The sequence below is a fragment of the Colletes latitarsis genome, chromosome 4, assembly GCF_051014445.1.
Source record: "Colletes latitarsis isolate SP2378_abdomen chromosome 4, iyColLati1, whole genome shotgun sequence".
In the NCBI taxonomy this organism is placed as follows: domain Eukaryota; kingdom Metazoa; phylum Arthropoda; class Insecta; order Hymenoptera; family Colletidae; genus Colletes; species Colletes latitarsis.
The window spans coordinates 33,416,686-33,441,776 of record NC_135137.1 but is presented as its reverse complement, the minus strand read 5'-3'; the positions used below and the strand labels follow the sequence as shown (position 1 = coordinate 33,441,776).

The window sequence follows — 25,091 nt, the reverse complement described above, 5'->3', positions numbered from 1 at the left end:
TATACTATTCGTGTAATGAAATTACTAGAATATTCATAGTAAAAAACGCAACATTTTATCGTAAAATTATTAAAATTTCAAATCACTTCTGGCACGATTTTCTGTTACAATTTCCTTTTTTACCAAATGTATCGAATCTAGGCGATCACGCGATAAAAATTTCGAAACAAAACTTTCACCAAGAGCAATTAAGGTCCATCGCGCTCTTCGCACGAAAACGTAGGAACGCGATCGCGCTTCTTGGCACTTTAACTTTACGGTTAATGGAAGACCGAAACGGTCGATCGATTCTGCAACGTTTCGATTCTTTTCACTCGCAAGAAACGCCAAAGGAACTGTGAATATTTATCACACCATATTAAACGGTGAGTACGTCGAACGATAGCCGAGGTTTTAACCAAAAAAAATCACCTATCTTATCCGTGCCGAGTAATTATACGAATTCGTTTTAACGATGTTCAATCGAGCCCGAAAATACGCCACGGCCAAACATGGTATTCGGACGGGTAAAGTCCGTCGATACGTAATTCCCTTGCGAAAATTGCTTTCAGTGGGGGAAAAAAAAAAATCCAATTCCCCGCACCTCATGATTCCGCGATGAAACTCGACCCGAAATTCACGCCTCTCGTTGCCTGACGACGAGACGCTCCGATATCACGCACCCGAAAACTCGTCGAACCACTGGTTTGAAAAGAAAAAAGGTTTTACTATCCCCGCGAGGCTCCGAAGCAAAAACGCTTCGAGTCGGAAAAACGCCAACCGAAACTCCGCGTAACGACGACTGGAAAAGGGACGCGTCGTCGAGATTTCGCGGCGCGACAATTCCGCGGGAAAGACACGATCTCGCGTCGCTGGTGGCACTTGTCTCGTATCGGCACACTCTCGAGCGGCCCGATCCACCGACGGGAGCGCGCGGATAAGGGAGATCCACTCGGAAACTCGCGTCTCGCGAGCAGGCGGCGTAATACCGCGTAGTCGGCGAGCGGTGCGAGACACGTCGACCAGCGCCGCGGAGGGAACGAGGGTCCTCTGGGTTCGTGCGTCTCCGCCTGCATTCGGCACTCCCCGCCACCCCCGTAGGACGTTCGAGTCTGCCGACGCGAGACGAACGGCCGCGACAGCGCGCTCGGCCGACAGACGCGTCCGCGACACCGACCAGCAAGGAGGTTCCGTTCACTCTGCGTTCACGGGGCTCGTTTGAACGTAGCTCCTGCAAGACTATCCGCTGCTCTCATCCCGAGACAACGCGCGCCGACACGCTCCGTCGGAACGGTACAAACACGAGCGTTTTTCGTTCCGTTTTTAAAACGCGCCATCCGATCCTCGGTGAATCCGTTTTAACGCGGATAGCGTCGTCGCTCCGTTGGCTACGCGACCCGTGCGAATCGCAAAGTGCGTGAGAAAGTAAAACCGGGGGTGTGCTCCAGGCGAGAAGGATACCTCGTCTCGCTAGGTTTCTTGTGCTCTTCGTGGGATCCAGTGCGGTCTTCGACTCTTGGATTTTCTTGTTCCTCGGTTTCCTCTTGGTGGCTGCTTGGTTAGCAGCGGAGGAGACCCGGTGCTCTCGTACCATAGACGCGTACCATTTTTTTCCTTGTTTTGGGGGGGAATAATTTTGGAGGATCTTTGTGGTGCAAAACGTTCGATCGCGAGAGTTTAGGATTTTTTCCAGTGTACCGATCTACCGAAACGATCGTCGGTGAAATGATCGGCAAGCTTACGGTCGCTCGGTGGCTCGCGTGATACCGTCGGATACTTTCCTGGCCCTGAATCGGAGCGCCGAGCATCGACCACGGAACCCTTGGAACATCGTTCCTCCGATGCGTCGCGAGTTCACTGGACCGTCTAAGAAGCGTCTCTCGTCGACGGCTCGTCGTTTGGACTGGATTCCGTTAAAATTGGACCAATGAGAGGGCTGGCAAGACGCGATCCAGGTGAGAGAAACACGGGGTGGACCCATGGAACGCGTACCTCGCTGGACACCGTTCGAAGCAGCCGAAAACCGGAGATACTCGATTGGTTCTAATCGCGCGGCGATCGGCAGAAATTCCATCAAAGAATTCCGCGATTCGTGAGCACGGTCGATCCTGCCCGCACGATCTTCTCCAGTCGAGGACGCGACAATTTGGATACACCGATCTTCGTCGGAACCGTCGACGTTCCTGGAAATGTTACGAGGATAAACACTGTTCGGAGCACAAAAACGGATACACGGTGCACGACTCGCTGTTGCGCGCGAGATATAGAAAAACGCAACGGGAAGAACCGTTAACGAGGAAAGTGAAGTGTGGATGTGGTGTCCGTGTAACGGTGGTGGAACGTGGTTGTGGACGACAGCAACAAAGGTGCGGTTGTTGTTGTTGTTCTTGTTGTTGTCTTCGTTGTTGTTTGTTATTGAGTCTCGGTGAGCGTGGTGACGGTGATTTGGTCGTTGTCCACGTTGTTACGATGGTTTCCTCGTCCTTTGTGACTTTGGTGTTCCTCGTCTGCCTGCAAACGGTTCTACTCTCCACTGTGAGCAACTGCGCGAAGACGATCAGCATATACTGGAACACCACCAACTCCATGTAAGTGTCGCGCGTCCCGTTGTTTCTTTTTTTGTTTCGTCCTCCATTGGCGGTTTTCCCGGTCGCGGGTGGAAAAACGACGCCACGTGGCCGGCGCGACGCGACCGTGATTTTCGTCTCGCGTTCGGCGACGTCGAAACCGACGTGGTCGTTGGCAGGCGTGCCAAAGCGTTTTGAAGTCGTCGCCGGGGAATCGATTTCTCACGGCGTCGTCGCTTTTGAACAACGGCGGGCCAGCCTCCGTCCGTATTCGTCGGAGCTTTTATACGCGTCGCTCCAGCAGTATCGCATCTGCCAAAATTACAGGGTGCATCGGCAACGCCACGCTCGCTATAATAATCTCGCGAATGGCCCCGGAGTCGAGATCGTTTCGACGCCGTCGTCCAAATCGTCGGCGATAAAAGAGAAGAAACTGCGCGACTTCCTGCGACCAGCGGTACGGGAAATTGCGCGCGGAATACGAGCGATCAATTTCTTGTCGGGTGTGTTCAAGTTCGTCTAACTGGTTGCCACGTTCGTCGCGCGTGTCAGTCGCCTTGTCCTCGTCCGTTAATGAGACCAATGTCGTTCAAATTCCGGCTCCTATACACGGCTTAATTAGCGATCGAAGGTTGATGGAAAATGCGCGAAGATTCCGTAAATACGAAGAGAAAATTACCAAGTATCCCCAATGAATGAAGATTCCACGCGACGCCATCGTTTCGCGCGAGACGTGTAAATCTGCGCGCGTAACGAGGCTCGTTAGTTTATCAGCGAAAAAAATCTATAAGCGATCTCGTTGTTTCCTGCACGGACAGCGAGCAAAATCACTGGCGCTCGGCAAACCGAGGCGAGGCAGACTCGATTCACCACACCTCCAATTAAATCCGCATTATGCGGCTGATCTAATTTGTCACGGCATTTTTCTGCTCTTCCGTGTCGCGGGATTCGACCGCGAATCGTGCGGCAAAAAATCACGCTCGCGCGAAACGCTTGTCACGATACCTGAAATTCGCGGTACGAGACACGCTCTGGCGCGCGTTGGGATTTGTCATTGAAATCACCGAGATTCGCCCGGATCAACCGGGAGGATCTCGCAGCGTTTCTTCTACGCTTCTTTCGCGAGAATGCGTCGTCCTTGCGCGGCAGGCTTGTTAGCCGGGGCAATTTCTTTTACTCGTTACGCGGCAATTTGCGTAGTTCGCGATACTTTTTATCGCTCGATGGACTTGTAAATCTGCGCTGCGACATCGCGAGTCGCGTCAACGTTTTAATCAGCTTGGATGCGTTTTTTCGACCGCGAAAAACCTGCTTGACGCGTAATTTTCTCGATCGTCCGGAGCCTCGCGTCGATCATTTTCTCGACGATCGGCCGAAGTATTAATCGAGAAGGGTCGTTTCTAGTACGTAAAATGTTTTCTCGAAGGCTGAACGAATCAACGAAAATTACTGGGGTAGTCTGAAACGTATAATCCAAGTTGCAGCGACGAGGAATCTCGTTGAATTAATTTTCGAAAACCGTCTCCGGAAGTTTGGGAAAAATTCCATAACTTGTGCTCGCGCAACGTGCACTGTCCGAAACGGTGCCACGTATTCAGGTTCCCCTGCGCGAAAGTGTGCGTGTGCATCGCACAACGAAATCCGGGCACCCTATTCTCCTCTCGTATAAGGCCCCGACGTCCGGCTGACTTTGACGATCGGTTTGAAGTCGCGCATGCATTACTTACAGCCGGGACGAGGTGGCCGGTCCAGCGTGTGCGTGCCCGTACGTGTGAGAATCCATTTCGCGAAGGAGAAGGACGTTGTCAGACTGTCTTCTTCGTGGGACGTACGGAGGGCAGTAAAAAACACGTCCCGTGCAGAAAAAAATCGAAAAGGAAGTAACGCGTATAGCGAGCAAAAAAGGAGAAACCGAAAGAAAAGACGGAGTACGAGCCCCGTGCTCTCGGTGGCTGTAAATCTTGGCCGCTTATTGGAAAATCGAATTTCGCTTCAAGAGAGGGGCATAAAAAAGAAGGTGGGAAAAAATCGAAAGAGAGAGACGAGGAAAGCTGTCAGCGAACCATGAAAACCAGTGGTTCTTTGATTACCATAAATCTGTTTTCGCAGAGTACGTAGAAGGCGTATTGTTCTCCCGGGCTAAAGCACGGATACTGACGTTTACTGCCTCGTTGTGTTTTCGACGGGAGGGGAGAAGTCTCTGCAACCACCGGCGAAATGTATTAAAAACGATTGCTCCGGTTGCTTGGGCGTGTCGTGTGCGTTAAAACGATGTAATATTCATGGGAAAACGTCGTAAACGTCTCGTCAACGTGATACGCAAAGTTTGAGGTTTCTAGCTCGATAGGAGACGCACCCGTTGACCGGTTGATTAATTTTTTTCTTTGGGATAGTTGATTTATCGAAGAGTTGGAAGAAATCGCCATGTTTTTACGCGAAACAACGACGGAGAAAGCACGGCGCGGCGGCAGATGCTGCAGCGCCGCTGGAGACTTCAATGCCTGACAGAAGATCTGCCGCGGCAGATTATTGAACTCTCTCGACCGCGGCTAGACGATTCTATCGGGTTCAGGAAGGCACGGAACGATCCGGGCAATAAGTATTTCTATTTAGTTATCTAGCACTCACGGTTTCGTATTCTACTTGTTTGCACGCACGCGTAACACGCCCTATCATATTTTTGTCCGGTCGCGTCGTTAATTCTCCCTCGACTCCAACGTGCTGACAAAGTATTAAATTGTACCTAATATTTCACGATAACAGTACCGATATTATCGATATTTCAAAGATGATTACGCGCGCTCGTATCGACCGGGATATTTATGAAACGAGTTTCCGCATTAAGATACGTTTCGCGTTGCTTTTGATGTTTCAGCGCCTGGATAAACGACGTTCGTTTCGACAAAAAGTATTCCGTTTCATACGCGAATAATTAACGACACGTATTGAATGCAAATACACAAAAGCGTAAACGCGTAAAAGTTATGCTACGATTATTTCAACGAACAGTGAATCGAAAAAAAAATGTGTTACTCTTTTCAAGCGACACAACTCGTTCCTACAGAAAAAAAACCTACTTTTAAGTAGCTACACGCTACGTTCGTTCGGTCGTTACTTTTTCCTCGGGTAGCGTTGCGTCACGTGTCAAAAAACTGCGGCCAATGAGACCTAGCCGACGTTTTACGAGCTACCTTCTGGGAAGTTGGAAAACCAGCGCCGCGAAACCTTCGCAACTGTCACTTTAACGCGACTCCAATTATTCCGCGCAGCGAGTCACGTACACTAGCAAGCATGAGTAAACTTAATGAATGGCAAGTTGGCCAAGTACCAAGCGGTGACACGTTTTGCCGGAATTCTCGATACGTACAACCTCGGGCCATTTGTCATCACGCTAAAGCCATCTGTCACGAAATATTCCTTGCCATTATTTGTCGCGTACGTTATACATTCTACAATATATGTACTCGATGCTCTTCTACGAAACGAGGGCACGCACGAATAAATTACTAAATAGACGAGAACGATGATTTTGACAAGTCGAGCGTTAACGATACGTGGCCTGGAGATTAAACCGCGGCACTTTGCGCCGAAAGTCTTAATTTCCGTCGTTGTAAATTTCATAAACCGTTACACTTTAACACGGCCTCGGTACCGTTATTAAATTGCTGGTGTACACGCCGCGAAGCTCGTTTTTGAAAACCACCGGAGGTTCCTATTATCCTCTCGGTAGCTCCGTTTCGTGGCGCTTTATAGCTCCGAGTATTAAGGCAACATCGATTTGCAACAGCCACAAATCAGTGGTTTCCCCGAGGAAACTAGTACCCTTCGTACCAAAGATCGAGAATTCGCTATCCGATTCATGGAAATAACCATTGGTCGGTACCGGTGCCGCTGTGTCGAATCACGCGGAAACAAAGAAATGTTTCGGTCACGACGCAACGATCGAAAAATGATGCAGGGCCAGTAGCCGCGGTTTCTAAATACACAGGAAATAATGTCCCGATTCCAAGGTAGATACTTGCATTTCCAATATTTTGATTTATCATTCGATGCCAATAATTCTACATTCCCGGGGAATTTTACTTCGTTAAAACGATATGTTCTAATTATCGCCGTATAAATGAAACATCAAATTGTTAATTAACGTTCGTGCAAGCAAATTTGAATATATGCTCGACTAAAAATTCGAATCTTTTTTCTCGAGACCGTTGAATAACAACAGCCAGAGGCCGTAACTAAAGGCGAAACACGCTTGGGACGAAATTTAATCGCGAAATCAATGTTCCGTAAGGTTGATTATTAATTACGCGAAAAGTTGCACCGCGTACGCCGGTGGACGTCGCGCGTCGCTTAACGAGCCTCAAATTAATTATTCATCATTAAAGGCTAACGGGCCGTGCGGTGGCGTCGCGTCAACGGTGTTCGCGCGAGAAAAACGAGATGCGAGACACCGCGGTGACGTTTACGAGTGCGCGGACAGCGCGTAAATATCTCCATGAACTTGCGGGACGCCTTCTTCCTGTTACCACGTGTTTCGCGTTCCATCGGATTGCTGGATCAAAGCGAGCTCCACACCGCGAGAACGCACGCAATCGCGCGACCGTGTACGCGACGCGAAAAAGCGCGAAAACGTTGCGAGGACAACGGTTAGAAAAGCGTCACCGACTGATTTACGAACCTATAAGTACTTCTGCTTTCGCGTGATTTATTTTCCAACAGGGGAGCGACGCTTTATGCGCGCCCGCCTCTGCGCGGGAATCATTGCATTTAATTAGGCAATAAAGGCCGCCTTGCAAAAACATGGAAACGCTCGGTAAGGAGCCTACTCTCAACTACGACGCGTTCACGTACACCGTCTAGCAAGAAGTCAGGGAGGGGATACAAATGGGATAACCACTTTTTAAATGGTACTTGGCTCTAAACTATAGAACACGATGGTTCGAAATAGGTCCTACAATATTAGTCTTGTCAACCTTTTTTATACAAAATAGCGTTAAAGTTCGCAGTCTGATGAACAAGTGTAAAGTTTCGCCAAAGAAACAGATTTTCTGCCTCCGCTGTGGGGTTGGCTCTCGGAGCCACCGCCATTAATTCGAGGCGAGTTACGCCGATAATCCGCGCGACGGTATCGCGATATCGACGAGCACACGCCGGCGAGAAGAATATTCCATTTTCTTCGTCGTTGGCGGTGCTCGACAGGAAACCCCGTGAAAAAATCCCCCCGACCTCTCCTCGAGACGGCGCAGCAGGTTTATCGGCACCGTCGTCGGCGGCGTGCAATAAATCCCGGGCGTTATCAGTATTTAATATCTTCGTTAAAAATCCGCGAGGAGGCCGCGGAAACAAAAGATCATTATTAGCGTAAGCACCGCGTGTACATCATTACTCGGTGTCCCGAGCAACCGGTGCTCCTCCCGCTTCCTGCTCCGCCAACAATACGGAGCCACTCGAGTCACCGGGCAAGGGAGAAAAAGTGTACGTCGGGGCGTTACGAGCTACGAGGACCGCGTTACGGTTAATTAAGCGCGAACGGAGCCACTGCAGGCCCAATAGCACGATCGCCTGGAAACTGGAAACCAGACGCGTAGAGAAAACACGTCCCCGTGAGTGCGCGCGGTGCCCCCGATAAAGAGGGCCGACGAAATCGTCAGAAAAGTGTCCTTCCAGCGGCAGCTGTTTCCTGTTACAAAAACTCTCTGGTCTCGGGGAACGAGGGGGGGAGAGAAAAAGGGCACCCTCACCCACGGGGGTAGCCTAAGCCCCCGGTTACGTTGCGGCTAGGACTTACATGCGATTATGTGTTCTCACAGGACCCCGTGCACCCCGTAATCCATAAAACGCGCTAGTCCACGCAACTCGCCGGAATTTATGCCCTGCCTAATTCCGTGTGGCTCGTTATGTCGCTGCAGACGGACGCGATGTTGGCCAAAGGGATTGAAAATTAGAGGGAAAATTGCTCGGGCTTAGGGCTGATTGTTTTCTTACTTCGCGGGTACGTTCTGGCTGGTTATTGAAAAGATTAGCTGCATTATTCACTTTTAATTTGCAATGGCAAATAAACGTGTAAACGAGGAATGGTTACTGTTCCTCTCCTTGAAATCGAATCGGGACCGCCGGATTTCGTGCGGGGACGTTTGGACGAGACTTTGTTCTCAAAATTGGTCGAACTCGAGTGGGTCGTTCAAATGGGTTTTTAATTACACAGCTGCCGACCACTCGAATCATCGATCACTCAAGCTGAAGAAACATAAACAGTGGCAGTGGTGATTCCGTCGTATCCCTAACGCAGCCAACTCTCGTATTTCATATCCGTTTATTCGACTAAAAATTATAGACCAAGTTTTATTTACGAAAGTTTCATTACGTCCCTCTGCTTCTAGCGCGCCTAACGCGCTCGAGCGAAATCAATTTTCCCGGCTCGTGAAAATTAATATTTGTTCAACACCACCGTGGAACAGGGGGAGGGGAAAACGGTCGGAAATAAATCGGAGGGGAGCAGGTCGTACATCAGAATTATAGAATAATCGGGCATTGTGTGGCGACAGATAGCCTCGGGCGGTGACAAAGCGTAAACGATATTTTACATTACCCACGCATAGCATTTTTCCGGGGATCCTATCCGGGCGCGCGCCTCCTCGTCAGTCGATAGCGGCGCGAATCGTAACGTTTCCATGCGTTTCGCGTCGCCGCGAGGCAACGGTAATCGCAATGAGAATTTCTACGGCTCAGCAGGTGGTGGCGCGTGTGGATCGGGCGTTATGCGTCCTGTAAAAAAAAGTGTATCGTTTGATTATAGAACGAAGGAGTCGGGAGGGGACACAGCCACCCAGTAATAATCATTATTACGCCAATTAATTCGCGTCTACGTGTGTACACTGGGCCGCGTTATCCGTGGTCAGCACGCGATTCCATCTGCGGAGGAACGTCATTAATAGCTAGTCGGATATCGCTATACACTTAAAATAATTGCGGGCCCAAGGATGTGAGAGCGCGCGCGTACACCTTGCACACGGGTCGCGTAGCAGCGTGCGCCGAGAAGCGTGTTCCCCGCGAGTGCGAAGGAATAATTTCATTCCCACGGGAACTCGCGGTGGATCCTCGCCGCGTTGCCCCAATTAGCTCGTGATCGACGCCTTCATTTTTTGTCTCTGCCAGGAGGCTTGTAGCGCCTTTCGTTTCCAGAGAACTTTAACGCGCTTTAACGGCCCCCTCGGCTCTGCAGACCGTCCGCGGTTACGGGGGCCCAATTATCGATCGTAATTGACGGAATGTTACGAGCGAGAATGGAAACGTTCTTCCTCGGCGTACGCACCTTCGCATCGCGGTGCAGCAACCTTCGACGGTTACTTCGAAATACCTGCTGTGTTTAACCAGGAAATTAATTTCCTTCTTTCAATTACAGTTACGTCCTGGAGGTTGTTACTCGACTGGGACTCGTAACGGCCCCGAAGGACAAGTAGGCGAAATTCGACGATATTAGTTCTCATGCTCGATTGTCTCTGTGTGCAAGAATCTAGACTTGTTGATTTTATCGTTATCGCACACTTGTGCGTATCTAATAGCGAAGTAAACGAGGTATGGCGAGGCTTGATTTAGACAAATCAAGGAAAGATGGTGGACGTTGGTATCCCCGTTGGTCCCGCGTCGAAGGCGATCGTTATCGCGTTATCTCGGCCCTTTTGTTCCCGGGTTTCAGCCGTGACAGTCCCGTGGCACGAAGGAAATCCCGTTCCCCTCTGGCGTCAGTTGCTCACTGCCGTGTACGGGGCAACACCGAGTCGAAGACCGCGAGACAAGGATCGCGGGACAATGCCGATTTCCGCGGCGTCACCACCCGGAAGAGTCCGGTCGAATGCCGATGATTTCCAAGGCTTCGAATAAAAGAGGCGGCGACGTCGCGGCAGAGAGGAGACACACGCGTGTTTTCGCCGGGCGAGAGAGACGCGTGAACCGCGTATAAGTGCACGTTCCGTCTGCGAAACCGTGGAGGAGATTGCACCTCGAGGTCCTGCGGTGCACGTTCCATGAAGGGACGACGGCCACGGCGAGGAACGGACGAGAGGAGAGGCGAAGGAGCGAACACGAACGAGAGGAACTGCCTCTCGGTCCCTTCCACGACGTATCCTCGCTCGCTCGTCCTCATTTGTCTCCTCGGTTTTCGAGCCACCGGCCAAAACTCGTGCCTTTCTTTCACCCTCTTCCTCCGTACTGGCCGCTCCTCCGCCCGTCTACTTGGTTCCCTCCTCTTTTCATTTTTTCCTCCTTTTCTCTATTTTTTTTTCTCTTCTTTACGCCATCTCGCTTCCAATCCACCGCTCGCTGGGACCCTGAAAGGCCTCGCGGCTCCGTCAGGCCAAAGGAAAGGAGCGAGAGCGAGGCTTTTTCGAATCGAATCCCTCATTGTCGACTCGGTAATTCGAGGAGGATCGAAATAACCCATTATCCCGTAATGAGCGGTGCATTCACGTCCACGCGAGGCCGTGCGTGTGCGTGCGCGCGCGCACCTTCGTGCTTTCCTGCGTACACGCCGCACGCAACGATGTTACATTTACATAGCCGCCGCTGATGGTCGCGCGCGGCCGATCAGCGCGAACGGCGTACAGGTTGTTGCGGAACAAGTCCAGGGGATAGTCGGTGGAACAAATTTACCGATCCACGCAAGTCAGTCTCCACTCGTCCGTTTAATGGTTGCTCCATTTTGCCCGTTTCTAACTATCGAAATTCGGTTCCGTATATCGGTGGATTAACCCTTTCGATGCTTCCTGGCTCCTATCGGTGATTATAGTCACCGATTCGCAACTTTGTATGAGGATCAATACCAAAGGTTAAAGTTTCAACCTTTAATTACCTCCCCACGTACTCTCAGAGTCGTTTTCTCCAGCTCTTTAACACGAGTACCGTGACGGACATTGGTGTCCGTCGCTGGTCTTTCCGTTCAAGTCGCGTCGGTTACCTTTTTTGAAAAACATACCATAAATTAACCCTCGTTAAAATACTGTGTTTTCAAGAAAATCGAGTTTGAAGATATATGAGCTTGCGTTTAATGGAGTTCGAGTTCGACATTAGCGTAAGTAGAAACAGCGAGTAATGAACAGACGCGCCAGCCAAACGGTATTCAATCGCTCGTGCATTCGACAAATTTTCAAATACCATCTCGAAAATGAAGAGACATTATGGGAGAAGTTGTACTATGAAACATTCAGATTCGTTTGAAATTCTAGCAATCAAAAAAATTCTCGCTAGTCCTGAATTATTGATAACTTGCAGGCAAATCACTTGCAGCTATATTTTTTACGGGAAAATCTCTTTTGACAAAATCCATATTTCAACATCGTCATTCAAGCAACCGTCTGAATATAACACGCGTCGTCTGGACTTCGTCGTAAGCAATGACTGAAACTGTTATTCTACATCGTTACTTGGTCGATATCCGTCCCTAGAATTATTAGACTACATACTACCAACTGCCTATCGCATGTCAATTTTGTCAATATGGTAAAAAGACAGAAAAAGGGAATATGGTAGGTCGAGATTCGACAAACTATGTCTCTATATATCATTCCTTTTCTGACACATTGATTGTCACGTCACCCACATATGATTTTTCACTGAGGAAATAAAAAAATTAATTCTCAAGAAGGCCGTAACGATAAATTCAATGATAAAATGTGTTTGCTAGTTTCCAAATGCCTAAAAACGAAGTTTTACTTTGAGACATTTGGTCTGACAATCAACGTGTTAAGGAAGAAGTTTACTACAGAGAGCACAAATTTAAGTTTTCTGTGGGTCTTTCAATTTCAAATTTTCCACGTGTATTTCAAAGTACTTGTTCATATTTTACAAACTACAGAGTCTCGAGTTTTAAACTATGCCAGTAGAATCGATGAACAATACAGGTATTCCAGACCCTGTGGCAATTCTCGATTACCATCAAACTGTTAATAATAAACGCGATAGGTTATTCTCGCGATTTGCGACAAGAATTTACGTCAAACTTTCGTCGATCGGTGTTAGAAATATGTCGAGGCTGTCTCCGCGACGACCGACTTATCTATACAGACCAATCCTCGCGATTCTTTCCTAGCAGACTCGATTAATATCACAACGGGTCATAGGTAGTTCTCGTTGCGCGTTAAATATGGACATACGCGTCTATTTATACCCGCCTAGCAGGCTGTTTCTTTTATAGACTACGCGGAAGGCGATCGTACATGGCACAGATACACGCGAATAGAACGCGATGCGTCGACTCTGATCGATAGTTAGAAAACTAGACAAGCCCGATCTTTATATAAGCTTCTGTCCGGTTTACTTTTCCAACTCCGCTGGCATTATCTCCGTCCCGTTCGACGAATCAAAAGTAATACGTCTTCCAACTCGCTTAAAGACTTCTTTGTCGCCGGGCTACCGTGTAATCCCTGTCTTCCTGTTAACGTGACCGTTTTCTTCCTCGCGGAGCCCGAGCAACGTTAACGGTTATCTTATTAACCGAACGCGAGAACGTTTCTCTAGAATGTTTCCAGATAAAGTTTCGCTGAACTTTCTGCAATACCCCGGACCGCCACGTCGTCGAACAGTTTTAAACGAGACGTTCGTCCGTCGAAAATTCAAATTCGACAGCCCTTGCGGGAACTGGTTCTCCCGCGTAACAGGGAATTACGCGCAAATCGCGCCACGAACGAAAGTCGCCGCGCGCAGAGACGGAAACCGCAGAGACACCAGGGGTAATTCTCGAAGTGGCTCGAGCGCTCGAAAGGTCTTCGAACCGAGGTGGAGGTCTCGGAGGAGTTCCTCGACGGCACAGACGGCGCCATCTGTGGAGTCGACCGGAAACCACCGACTCGTTTCTCGTTTACGACTCTTTCAAGGATCTGGTTGCAACTAAATCCTTGCAAACGCGCTCGCGCGCGCTCTACTCCCTACTGCACGTTCACCGTTCCGCCTCGGAGTCCTCGACATACCTTCGATGAACGGTACGACTTTCGCGTACCGGCCAGTAAACGGCGTCGCGTAATGAAGTAATCATCCCCGTTATCGGCCCTCATTAATCGATCCACCTCGACCAGGCACAGTTACCTTCCAGCGCGCCGTCCGCTTGCTCGATAGCCTCCAAAGGATCGCTCGATAGCATCTGTCGCACGTTTCGTGGTATTTTCCCCGAGACACACACGGGTCCCGTTGCTTCGAGCCGGGAAACAGAATTCTGAATTTCCATTCGTGGGTCACACGGCGTTCTCTTTGATCTCTCAGCTGTGAACGACGAATATACTCGTCGCGAAGAAATTACAATTTTTCGGGAATATACTCGTCGCGAAGAAATTACAATTTTTCGGGAATATACTCGTCGTATCAGCTGGCTTCATGACTGAGACTAAGTTGTCGAAGCTTCGAGTCTTGAAATTTTAACACTAAACCTACCGACGCTACAGTATACCCATTCCTGCCATATACAAATTTAGATTCATTTTCAATTAAATAAATAATTTATAATCTAGTTTTATTGCACACTAGGCGTAAAATCAATAAGAATTGCTGAAAGTTCTTCGGGTGCATAGTGTCAAAGTAAATATGAAAATAAATATAAAAGGTAGCATAAATTAGAATAGTTGTTACATTTACATTATAGGGGATGAAATGCCCTTTAAAATGAGCGTTCGTTCAAGTCGATAGCGATTAATTCCGGAAATATAAGGGTCCGAAGCGTTTGTTTACTTTTCATTGTTGACGTCGGCGCGAGGTCATTGACTGCACGTGCTCGTAGTAAATAGTACACACTACGTCACTTGGTCACTCGCGTGCGAGACAAAGAGGCCCGACGCGACGCGTCAGACGGAGACAGGGAGAGTCAAATTAAAAAAATTACCTTTTACATAAATTACGATATCTCTGAAACGGGAAGTCGAATCGACAAAAACCAAAAACCACTTTAAAGGGGAAGCCTTACCGCTTCTAACGGTGGCTCAATTATGGATAAAACACCAGTAATTTTGAAACTGTACGTATGTAAAGTTTAACTGTTTTTAATATGCGTTGTGAGACTGTTCTAAGATAGTGGAAACTAAAAATTCTCTCCTTTCATCTTTTCCCTATATTTCTTATTTACGTCAGAAATTAACCAGAACTTGATACCAAAGTCCGTAACATTGATTTTTAAATTAACTCAACGGCGAGTACACATATGTACAGCGCGTTGTCCACAAATCACCAGACATGTTCCAGCTGCACGATACGTCGTGTAAAGGTTGCGTGTGGCTGGCAATTAAGGGTCGAAGATAACAAATCGCATAAAGATAACCATTAGACGCCTGCTCCTCCCATGAATGTATAATTTCAATAAAGCACTTCATTGTTCACGCAGGGAATAGATAGATCCTAATTTCATTAATTATTCCGGAAGGGACAGTATTCTACGAACATATTTATTAAGCAGACCCATTTAGTTGATTCTATAAATAACGTTTATCAGTTTCGTATAATTCATACTTATCTATTTCTCTACATTATTCATCTGAAACGTTCTTTCTGAATAAAATCAAATACGTTGCAGGATGTATGTCAGTGTAACTGTTCGTATCGTGCACTCCGTTCCCACAGTTCGACGTATTGCTTCCTTTGCATTATTATCTGAATGAACGTATCGTTTCGCTGTTTATCTTTCGAAATGTACATCGTCATCGGTTCGAGAAAATATCCGACAGTTTTTCCCTCCCATGCCGCAGGACTTTGTGCGCGTCTAATCTCGCCGACGCGCGCAACGTTTCCCGCCGTTTCTTTCTTACCCCATCCATTGTTCTCCGAGCCTCTCTCGTCGTACATCCTAATCATCGCGTAAGATTCCATATTCCCTTATTTGTCCTCGACAAGACAAAGAAATCTAACAGAGTTATCTCGCAAGCGTACACAGGATCGGTATGCGCGTTAATGTTTCTCGGTTCCGCGCTAATGGCGCGGCCCTGGGCTGCATAGATTTATACGCCAACCTAAACACCCAGAAATCTCCTGCTAATGGATCGACGTGTTGACACGAACGTTCGTTTGTTCACCGGATGGATCTCGAAAGGACATCTTACGAGCGGTTAGAGGCGCCGTGCGCCAAGAGAATTATTTGTAAACGGACTAATCACCGGTTCCCAAGGCCCACGAGAACAATGGAAATACCTGGCCAGAGAATGGTTGGTCTTTGCTTATCTTCGCAAATTATCTACCCGAAAAACGTTCGTTTCCAAAAATATTTCAATGCGTGTATAGACTATGGGGGGACGGGCGCCATGTGCCCCGAGCTGGAACAATCTGATCGCGGATCTAAGGAATCTACTAGTTGTAATACGATAGGAGGCCTTAAAACAAAGACGTAGAAACCTAGGATACGGCAACATAACACCTGGACTGGGCTACCTGCTGCTGGGTTTCGGCTCACCGTTTTGTCCGGGCTCCTTTTTTACACGCGTACGTACACGAGAGGCTCGTTCTCGGAATCCCTCTCGGACGACGCTTTCGAATTTGAGAACGCCTCCCCGTATTAATTCGCGCGTCGCTAACGAACCGAATCGATGCGTGGATCCGTAGCCTTCACGGTCCCGGGGATGGCGTTTCTTGCCAACGGCGTCCAGTCAACGAGAGACCGAGAAATGGTTATTTCGAGCGACGCGGGGAACGGCGAATCCCTCGTTTCGAGAAAGGTTTAACGCAATTCAATGGGGTATAACAAATTCCACGATTCGAAGTCAGAAAAAGGGATCGCTCGAAACGACGGGGACTACCTGGATCCTGGACTCACCGTGTCCAACCGTTTCCCTTCCAAAGATCCTCCTTCATACATATCTACACATATATTTTTTTTAATTTCGGAGTTTCACCCGACAGAAGAGGATTAATGGATGCTCCGAGGCAACGAAACCGTGACGCAAGAGGAGAGAAGGAGAAGAGGATCGGAGCGAGGCTGGGTATCCTGAAACACCCCATTCCGTCCACCCCAGGTTGCCAGGTTCCTCGAAGCAGGAATGCCATAATCTAGATAACCGAGCATAATAGAATACCTGGACCTGGACTGGTTGCTTTCTACCTCGTTGCACCTTCACCTTTTTTTCTCCCTTGGCTGTGCCAGCTCGTATCTCCTTGCTCCTCTTCGCTGCTCCCTCTCGTTCTCGTCCCTGCCTTCTTCTTCTTCTTCTTCTTCTCCTCCTCCTCCTCGTCTTCTTCTTTCTTTCAGCCTGGTTCCCCCCATGGTCGTGCTCCCATCTGTGGCCTGTTGATCCAGCTTTTCCAAGACGATCGTCAACAGCGATCCCTCTGTTCCTCGATGTTCGAATGACACGGGACGTGGAATCAACGAGAGACCCAAGAATGCCGAAACACACGAGGACGACGGAGAACGCGACCCGTGGGGTGTCCCTCCCTTGTACGTCCTGCAGCTAGAACACGTGTTTTCTAGAGGCGTACCGACCACCGAAACAAGGAAAAGTCCTGTCGGCGCTGGAGACCCACCCAGACGCGATCATATCGGATTTCTACTACGGATCGGAAGCCCGTGGCGTAGAGGCCTGCCCATCGCGTACACACACGTGCATCCTAGGAGAGAAATTTCGTGAATGTCCTGATGAGGACTAACCCTGGCACCCGAGTCCTCGTTATTTCTTCCCTTGTTAACGGTTCGACGATAATTCAACGTCCGTTCTCGTGGGATCGGACCACGCGGTGGCACGCAGCGTCCCCGAGCCTCTCTCCGCGAACGAAATTACGGTTCGACGTCGTTGTTCGCGTGGTGGCTCGTGGTCCTCCGATCCCTTCTTATCGGCGACAATAATTTACCGAAAATTAGCACGGGTCTCCGATCGCGGGTATTTCTAAGCCGCGAGGACACGACGGAGTCCAAAGGTTCACCGACACCGTGGACGCCCGTGGAATAAAGTTTGGGCGAAAAAAATCGATTCGATACCGGTCCGTCTTACCGGGGTCCCCATTAACCAACCGATCCCGAACCGAGTCGGCATTCACAGAATTTTAATTCCCGTCCGAGCACGCCGGAACGAACGATACAGCAGCATTCCGGGATTGTGTCTACACCGGGAAGGCGTCGTGCCGCGATCGTTTGCTTTTACGTTTATGTCGCCGTTACGAAATCTCGGTTCCAATTGTCCTTCCACTCGGCCGATACGGATCGTTGCCCCGCGACGCTTTATCTAGATGGATCTCGACTGCCTTGCCGTACACGAAACCACGAACCTGGCAGCAGAGGAGGTCAAAGCTCTCGCTCTTTTCTCCTTTCCTCCGTTCCAACGTCTGTGTCCGCTTCCGTGCTCCCTGTGTTTCTCGCTTTGTTTCGCCGTGTCGCGACATTATCGGGAGAAAGCCAAAGGATAATTAAGCACTTCCGCGGAGGAGGCCTCCTCCGTGCCGGTTAATAGAAGCGCATCGGTCGACCGGGTACCCAGCATCTCCTCCGTGGCTCGTGTTACTCGCTTTCGAGTAACGTTCAACGTGAAATCGCAACCGGCCGATAAGCGTTCGCGCCGTTTCGCTTCCGGTTATGCTGATAAAGCGTACGTTGAATGGGAGCTCGTAACCGAGCATTGATATAGAACGTGTGCTGCAACGATCCCCGGGACCCTTGCACCTGGATTCTGCCGTCTCCCGTGAGAAACCTGTTCGTTTTGACTCCGGCGTCCATGCATACGCGGTAAGAATGAACTTCTTGATGGAGAAGGACAGGTTTTTAGTTCCGTCCAACCGTGTTAGAAACGACTGGCACACGTAGTCGATCCTCCGACAGCCTGTCTCTGGACGGTTCTTCAAGAGGACGGTTAATTGTTCGCGGGATGATGCATTGTTCGAGCTAGACTGATACGTTTCGTTGAATTCTTAATCCCTGGTCTCGATATAGATCGCTCTTTCGACCAGTTCTTTCCTTTCTTCTATGCAATATACAAGGTACCCCAGGTTTCAATGCTCAAACTTTGCCATTCGATTCTATGGTACTAAATAAGAAAAAAATAAAAAACAGTTATAACCCAAGTAGAGAATACAAGTGGAATAGTAACCGTCTTGCTATTACTGCAAGCTTTGGCTCGAATAAATCGACAATATTTACATTTAGTGTGTTTTTGTAAGCTGTGTTTACTATCTAAAGTCTGAGATTTTGAAAGTAATTTTCGCCAGTAATAGCTATTAGTAAATTATTGCACTTCATATCGAAATGCCACAAGTATACATTTCATTTACTGGTACTGATAATTTTTCAATAAAGCTTTGAATGACCTACATTTATAAATACTTTTTTCTCATTTAGTCCTATAGAATACACTGACACAGTTTGAATCTTACATATACAATGTGTAATTTACCTGAGATCGATATCGAATTTTTCCTTATTCGAATATTCAAACACTGTTCAAATCGAGAAGATTCAGGAATAAAAGCGATAATAAATTTCAGATTTCGGTACAAATTACATAATAATATAATTTGTGCTCGTGTTTTCGATACCGCGATGGCGTGTCGCGTGTAACAATTCACTCGATTCGAGGTTTGTTTTTTTTCTCCCCCCGTCCGGCGTGCACCGTCCAAATTTTCCATATGGAAATTGGGTTTATCGGTGATCCTTCATCCGACAAAACGCTCATGAACTCCGCATAGAATTCCATAAGCGTACGGATACGTGACTCGCGTAATTAAATGCAAAGATGTATGCCCGATGCGCGCGCTGTGTGGTATAGAATATTTCGACTTTAACACGGCACCGTAATTTCCCGTAGAATACAAATAATTCCGGAATTTGTGTAACGCGATAATTTAGACACGTCTGTAGCTCTCGACTCCATGTAAATAAAATGTTTGTAAATAATCGGATGGCGCTCGTACGATTGCTATGCATCGCGTGCTCTTTGTTTTTCGTATTACATTGTAGCGTCGCTGTTTTATTATTCACCGACGTTATCGCATATAGGTATAAACGAACATCGAATACTAATTGATCATAATGGTGCTGTAGCGATGGCATCAATCCAATAACATGCTGATTAATACCGATACTCATCAATTTCCGAGCATTGATTCGAGGTATGGTTGGGGAAACTTGATGCACGAATAACGATTCGCTCTTAAATTAGACTCTATCAACGTCCTTGCTATCAAATATTGATGCGTTTTCTTCAAATTTCAAATAAGTTTGCTAGATTCAAACACGCATCAGTTCCATCGCTAATTATCTTCTCTTATTTTGTTGCGTGCAGAGCACACGGTCGCGCATCTCATCGCAGGTTCGCGAATTTATCGTCTCGATTTTGTACCGTAACCCGATCACGATACGAGGTTACGGGTTCCTTCGAGCCGAAGGATCGTCGAAGTAATTAAAAATTGCACGCTACGCCGATTCGTAAGAGCAATGTCGATCATCGGTACGACGGCCGAGCAATAAAAAGAAGCTGGGGCAAGAACACGCTCTCCCGATGCCCCCGATGCGTTTCTTCGATTCTAGGTGTTGCGTTCGTTCGTTGCAACGTTGGGTCACGGTTTAACGCGGCGTGGTAACGCTTTTTAAAGTAATTACACTCGCGTTCGCGAGAGCGTCTTGATCACCGAAAGTGACCGGGGCCGGACGAAACTTTTTTTCACCCAGAAGGACCGTGACCAGAATCGAATTTCATAATTACTGCGCTTCGCGAGCGCTTTCGGCGCTCGTGCATCGAAATCGAACCGAATTCTTCAACGCAACATCAACGATAATGAACTCGAGAGCGCGTTTCGCACAATTGAGCAATCGATTTCCACGGGCAGCTTTAAAATCGCCACACGGAATTATTACATATACATTTGTAAAATCCAAAAATTCGAGAATATTAATTTTTTATAATATACTGAGAAAAATTTGGCTATTTTTAATAGACCTAACTACAAAATTCGTTATAGGGGTGTAACAAACGTATAAATATATTTAAAGTCTTCGTACTCGAAAGCTTTTCTAGAATAGAATTATTTAAAAAAAAAGTTTGGGTCGTGATTTCCATTGGACGAATTGTTTACTTTCGGATCGGAGGGTGGTTGGAAATTAATGGGACTGGGCGGAAGTTGCGGAGCCAGTCAATATTTATCGAGCACTGCGAACCGGCGCGAAAGGAAACGAAAAGATCGGGGGCCGATTCACGCCTCGACATTAATTTCTTCTCGATTTTCTTCGTTTAGGCGCACAGACGCGTTAAAGGGGGGTCCGCTCGAAGCGTGACGAGAGACGAGAGCGAGTTACGCTCTTCGCTATGCCGGAACGATTCCCTCCGGGGCGATCGTGGATCGTTATCGCGTGGAAGAGTAGTCCTCTCTCGTAGCTGGCAAAAAGCGCAAAAGGAGGAGGCCGACTCCAGATGCGCGATCATTTGTAATATTTAATTATGGGCGAGTCCGCGGGGAAGATTGTCTCGCTACTTTAGATCGAGGGGAGGCTTTTTTGTTGGATACTTTCGTTTCACGGCGCCGATTTTGTTTCTTTGCCTGTTATTTAGATCACGAGGGGCGATGAACACCAAGAATTGAAGGTATTTTAATTGAAATTCGAGTAGAAACAGACGGGCCGTCGCGAGCATTGGTCCAATAAATATTTTATTGACGAATTCGACGCAGGCTCTTCGTAATAATTACTAATATTTTATCGCCTAATTAAAATATACTTCTATATATATATTTTCGCAATACTGTACAAAAGAATAATGAAGATATCAAGGAATCAATTTCCATTAAAAGTAGGACAGGAAGTTCTAATCTCTGTAGCGTAGAAAATATCTGTAGAAATTGTTTTTACGCCTGGTATGAATCTACGCCACTTAGAATTGATCAAAAGTTGTATAATAACACCTGAGTTAAAAGAAATTTTCGTTGGAGGAGTACTCGACTTCTTCCTACCACGAATCAACTACTTCCCAGAAACCCTCAATTTATTAATTATTAATAAACGATTAAATATAAGGAACGCTGCAATTTACGTGTAGCGAAGAAGAGAGATTCGTGAAGATTGTTCGATCAAAGTGCCCCTTCGTTCTTCGCGCCTCCAAGATTTCATGCTCAACCCCCAATTCACGGTTATAAAAATGTATTGATCGCACGAAACTGGATACGGTATTTGTAACAGCACCGACGACAACCAGAAGTGCTGCAAAGTCGCGATCGAAGTATAAGGTGTTCATAATATCGGACAAATTGTCGGGTCTGAGCGGTACAAAATGCGAAGCATCGCCGTTTCCCAGCGGCACTCTTCTAAAATTAACGATAACTTATCGACAATTGGCTGTAATTTCTCGTCGCCATACGCGAACGTTATACAACGACGAAAAATCTCGTCCCGGGCACGGTTTGCACGATCGAACATAGTTGCACTTTCAGCAAAGATGCGTTTCTACCCCGAGGTCGTAAAGTCGCATCACGTTCTCCTTCGTCCTTCATCTTCGATCTTCTCATTAAACGATCCCTGAACGCGCGAAGGTAATGGAAACCGTGCAGTTTTTGTTATTTTATAATCCGCCTTTCTCACTGCAGCCTCTATAATAACACTATGAATCACTAAACGTCGCACAAAACTTAACTTGTTTATAATTTCACCGCATTGCGATACAACTTTGATACCGCCGAACGTACGTGACTGAACTGTATACGGCCGTATTGAGAAAATCTTGTTTTCAGTTTCTCGTTAATGCGTTGTAGAAAACGTGATACGACATTGTGCACTTTATTTTTGAAGAACAAAATACAAATTAGCTGTCGTATTTTATATGGATTTACTTTACGCGCACACTTTGTATTTTCATTTATCGAGACGGTGGCTAAGGAAAAATTAAGTTGAGAAGTTTTGATCCGTTACTGTTAACAAAATAGAAGTCAATACGTGCCATTAAGTAACTTGTAGATAGATACGTTCTCGAGTGAATAGAATACGCAATGCATGTCATAATATTTATCGCTGTTTATATCGGTACAGAGGCAGAGTAAGCAACCAGTTGCATGGCTCCATATCTCTTATAGGGTTCATAGGCGTTACGATTTACTGTACGATAGTCGTACGCCGAGTTGCAATGATAGTCGTATGGCGACGCCATATTCCTGTCCGATACAGCCGTGTCGTACGGCAGGTGATACAACAACCCCACGCAATTTACAGTTATCGCACAAATAATCGTGTCGACGATAGTTTTACAAATTAGTGTAGGAAAAATCGTTATGTTTACCGCATTACTGACAGTATCAACGATATACAGGGTGTTCGGCCACCCCTGGGAGAAATTATAATGGGAGATTCTAAAGGCCAAAATAAGACGAAAGTCAAGGATACTAATTTGTTGATTGAGGCTTCGTTAAAAAGTTATTGAAAAATTAAATTAAAAAATTTCAATTCATTCACGGAAAAATTATTTTCGGTTGCGGGGGTCAATTACAATTATTTTTGGTGAATACACATATCTTCGAAATCCTACGTACTTTTAAGAAAAAAATTCTTTACCGAAAATATACTATATGGCCGGAAATGTTTTTATAATTTTTTAACGAAGCCTCAATTAACAAATTAGTATCCTTGATTTTCATCTTATGTTGGCCTCTAGAATCTCCCATTAAAATGTTTTCCAGGGGAGGTTGAACACCCTGTATACCAAAGACTTAAAAATCAAACACCGCCATTTTCGTAATTGTAAGAAAGTGCGAGATTTCCAGGCTGTGACACTTTTGGGTGACACACTATATGCCAGTTTTGTGGCATGTTTAAAAGTTATTCAGCTGTGAAAATTGATATGTTATCTCCTAGTTCACCGCTAAATATCTCATGATATCTCCTCCTCCGTATATATTTAAATGTAGTTCTTAAAATGATCGAGAATATCTAATGCCAGATTAAGAAAAACTGCTGGATTAGATAACATGACGTCCTGAAGGGGATCTTTACAAATTTTCGTGGAACAGTCAGCGAGAATTTTATATTTAATTAAGATTTCAGTGAACTCCGTTGTCGATCACATGTTAGATAATAAATTTATTCGTTTTTCATCGAGCGGACAAGCGCATCGACGATCCTCCATTTCGTCTCTATTTATCGATCTCTCGTCAAACAATCGACCACTCTGGTATTCATCGGGATCTAAAAATATTATGTTAACGAAGTCGACGCACTGTATGCCAGAAGCGCAGCTAGCCTAATGCGATTCTGATGTCAAAGAAGTGGTTCTTGAGAAAGGAAGAAGCGATCCTCGCGGAAGCTAGGTCGAAAAACGACCAAGAGCGTGTACACACGCCGGAAGTGGTAAAAATCTTCCCGCGGTCACGTGCGCCGCGTCTTTCACGCGCACTCCAAGACTGGTTTTCAAGCGTTTGTCATCTTCTCGTCGCATTTATCCTTTACGCAAAACCCTTGCCCCATCACTCACACGAGCGTAAAGTAGATCTACCGACACTAATGTATTTATACAAATGGGTAAAATTTTATTCGAATATTCGAAACAGTCGTTTGAACAAATATATTTCTATTTAAAATTCTAATCTCTATCAGCAACGGATAGAAAGTTCGTCATTTGAAATGTTTATTTAGAGTTTAGCTATTAGAGAGTCCTAGAAAATATTGTATATTCTGATGACTTGCTTTTTGTTCATTTTTAAACAATCGATATTTAGTATTATATTATTTCGACTTGCTTGAAATTTGAAATTTGTGTCTTGCTGTTTAATAAATAACAGGTTTGAGGCGCGCAGTATCTTCAGCGATGCCTTAATAATATGGACAAATTTCGCGTCACTGTGTATACTCCTCAGAGGTAAACATCTCGGCACAGTGCTCGCCGAACGACTTACGTCCTCGTACTCTGAATGGCCACTCGATCCCCGAGGGATTTACGGTTCCAACTGAATGGAGGTTAAGCGCGAACATCCGATACAATGCGCCCGATCGCCTCTCTTGCTTTTCGCCAACTTCTTCGAGCGGTGCGTACGCCAGACCCGAATAACGCCAAAGTACGCTCGAGCGCAGTGTAAACAGGACGCATTGAGATGTTGCAGTCCACTCGTCGGCCAGCAAACACATTGCTCCCGGTGACTGCCTGGAGATGATGAACAAACGCGTCGATTAAGAGCAAGAGAACCGTTGATGGACTCTCGAGGGGAAAAATCATCGAAGTGTTCGGATTTCTTTCGCGAACGGAGCGGAAGACCGTTCGTTTGTTTCGCTCGAACGACTCGACATAAATTATTCTCACGAAAGTCGAGAGGTTGCTCCATTAGACGTAAACCAATGGATATCAAGCCCGTTTCTTGACCACGACGACGATAGGTGGCCATTTTTAAAACCCCATTTAGATAAAAAAGTCTCTAAATGATTTTCTTCCACTGTAGAATGTATAGGGTAATTATCTTGCACCTGTCTTGACATACTTGGCGCATGATTTTAAATTAAGGAGGACCTGGACGTCCGGGGCGGCTGACTAAAAAAATTGATGACAGGTCGTGATTATTCTAATGCGCCGCCTTGTTATTAATTTTCGCTCGGTTCACAATTATCCTACTCTTCTAAACATTTTTTACCGGGAC

At 46.8% G+C, this 25,091-nt stretch overlaps 1 protein-coding gene across 1 annotated transcript in view; it reads left to right on the top strand.

The window, feature by feature from the left end:
- The first annotated feature begins 1,155 nt into the window (after positions 1-1,155).
- The window catches only part of Ephrin (ephrin), a 63,170-nt gene continuing 39,234 nt past the window's right edge, over positions 1,156-25,091 (top strand). The window contains exon 1 of the mRNA XM_076763264.1: positions 1,156-2,567. Within this exon, the coding sequence (XP_076619379.1) occupies positions 2,449-2,567 (119 nt within the window). The 5' untranslated portion in view covers positions 1,156-2,448. The remainder of the gene's footprint in view (positions 2,568-25,091) is intronic.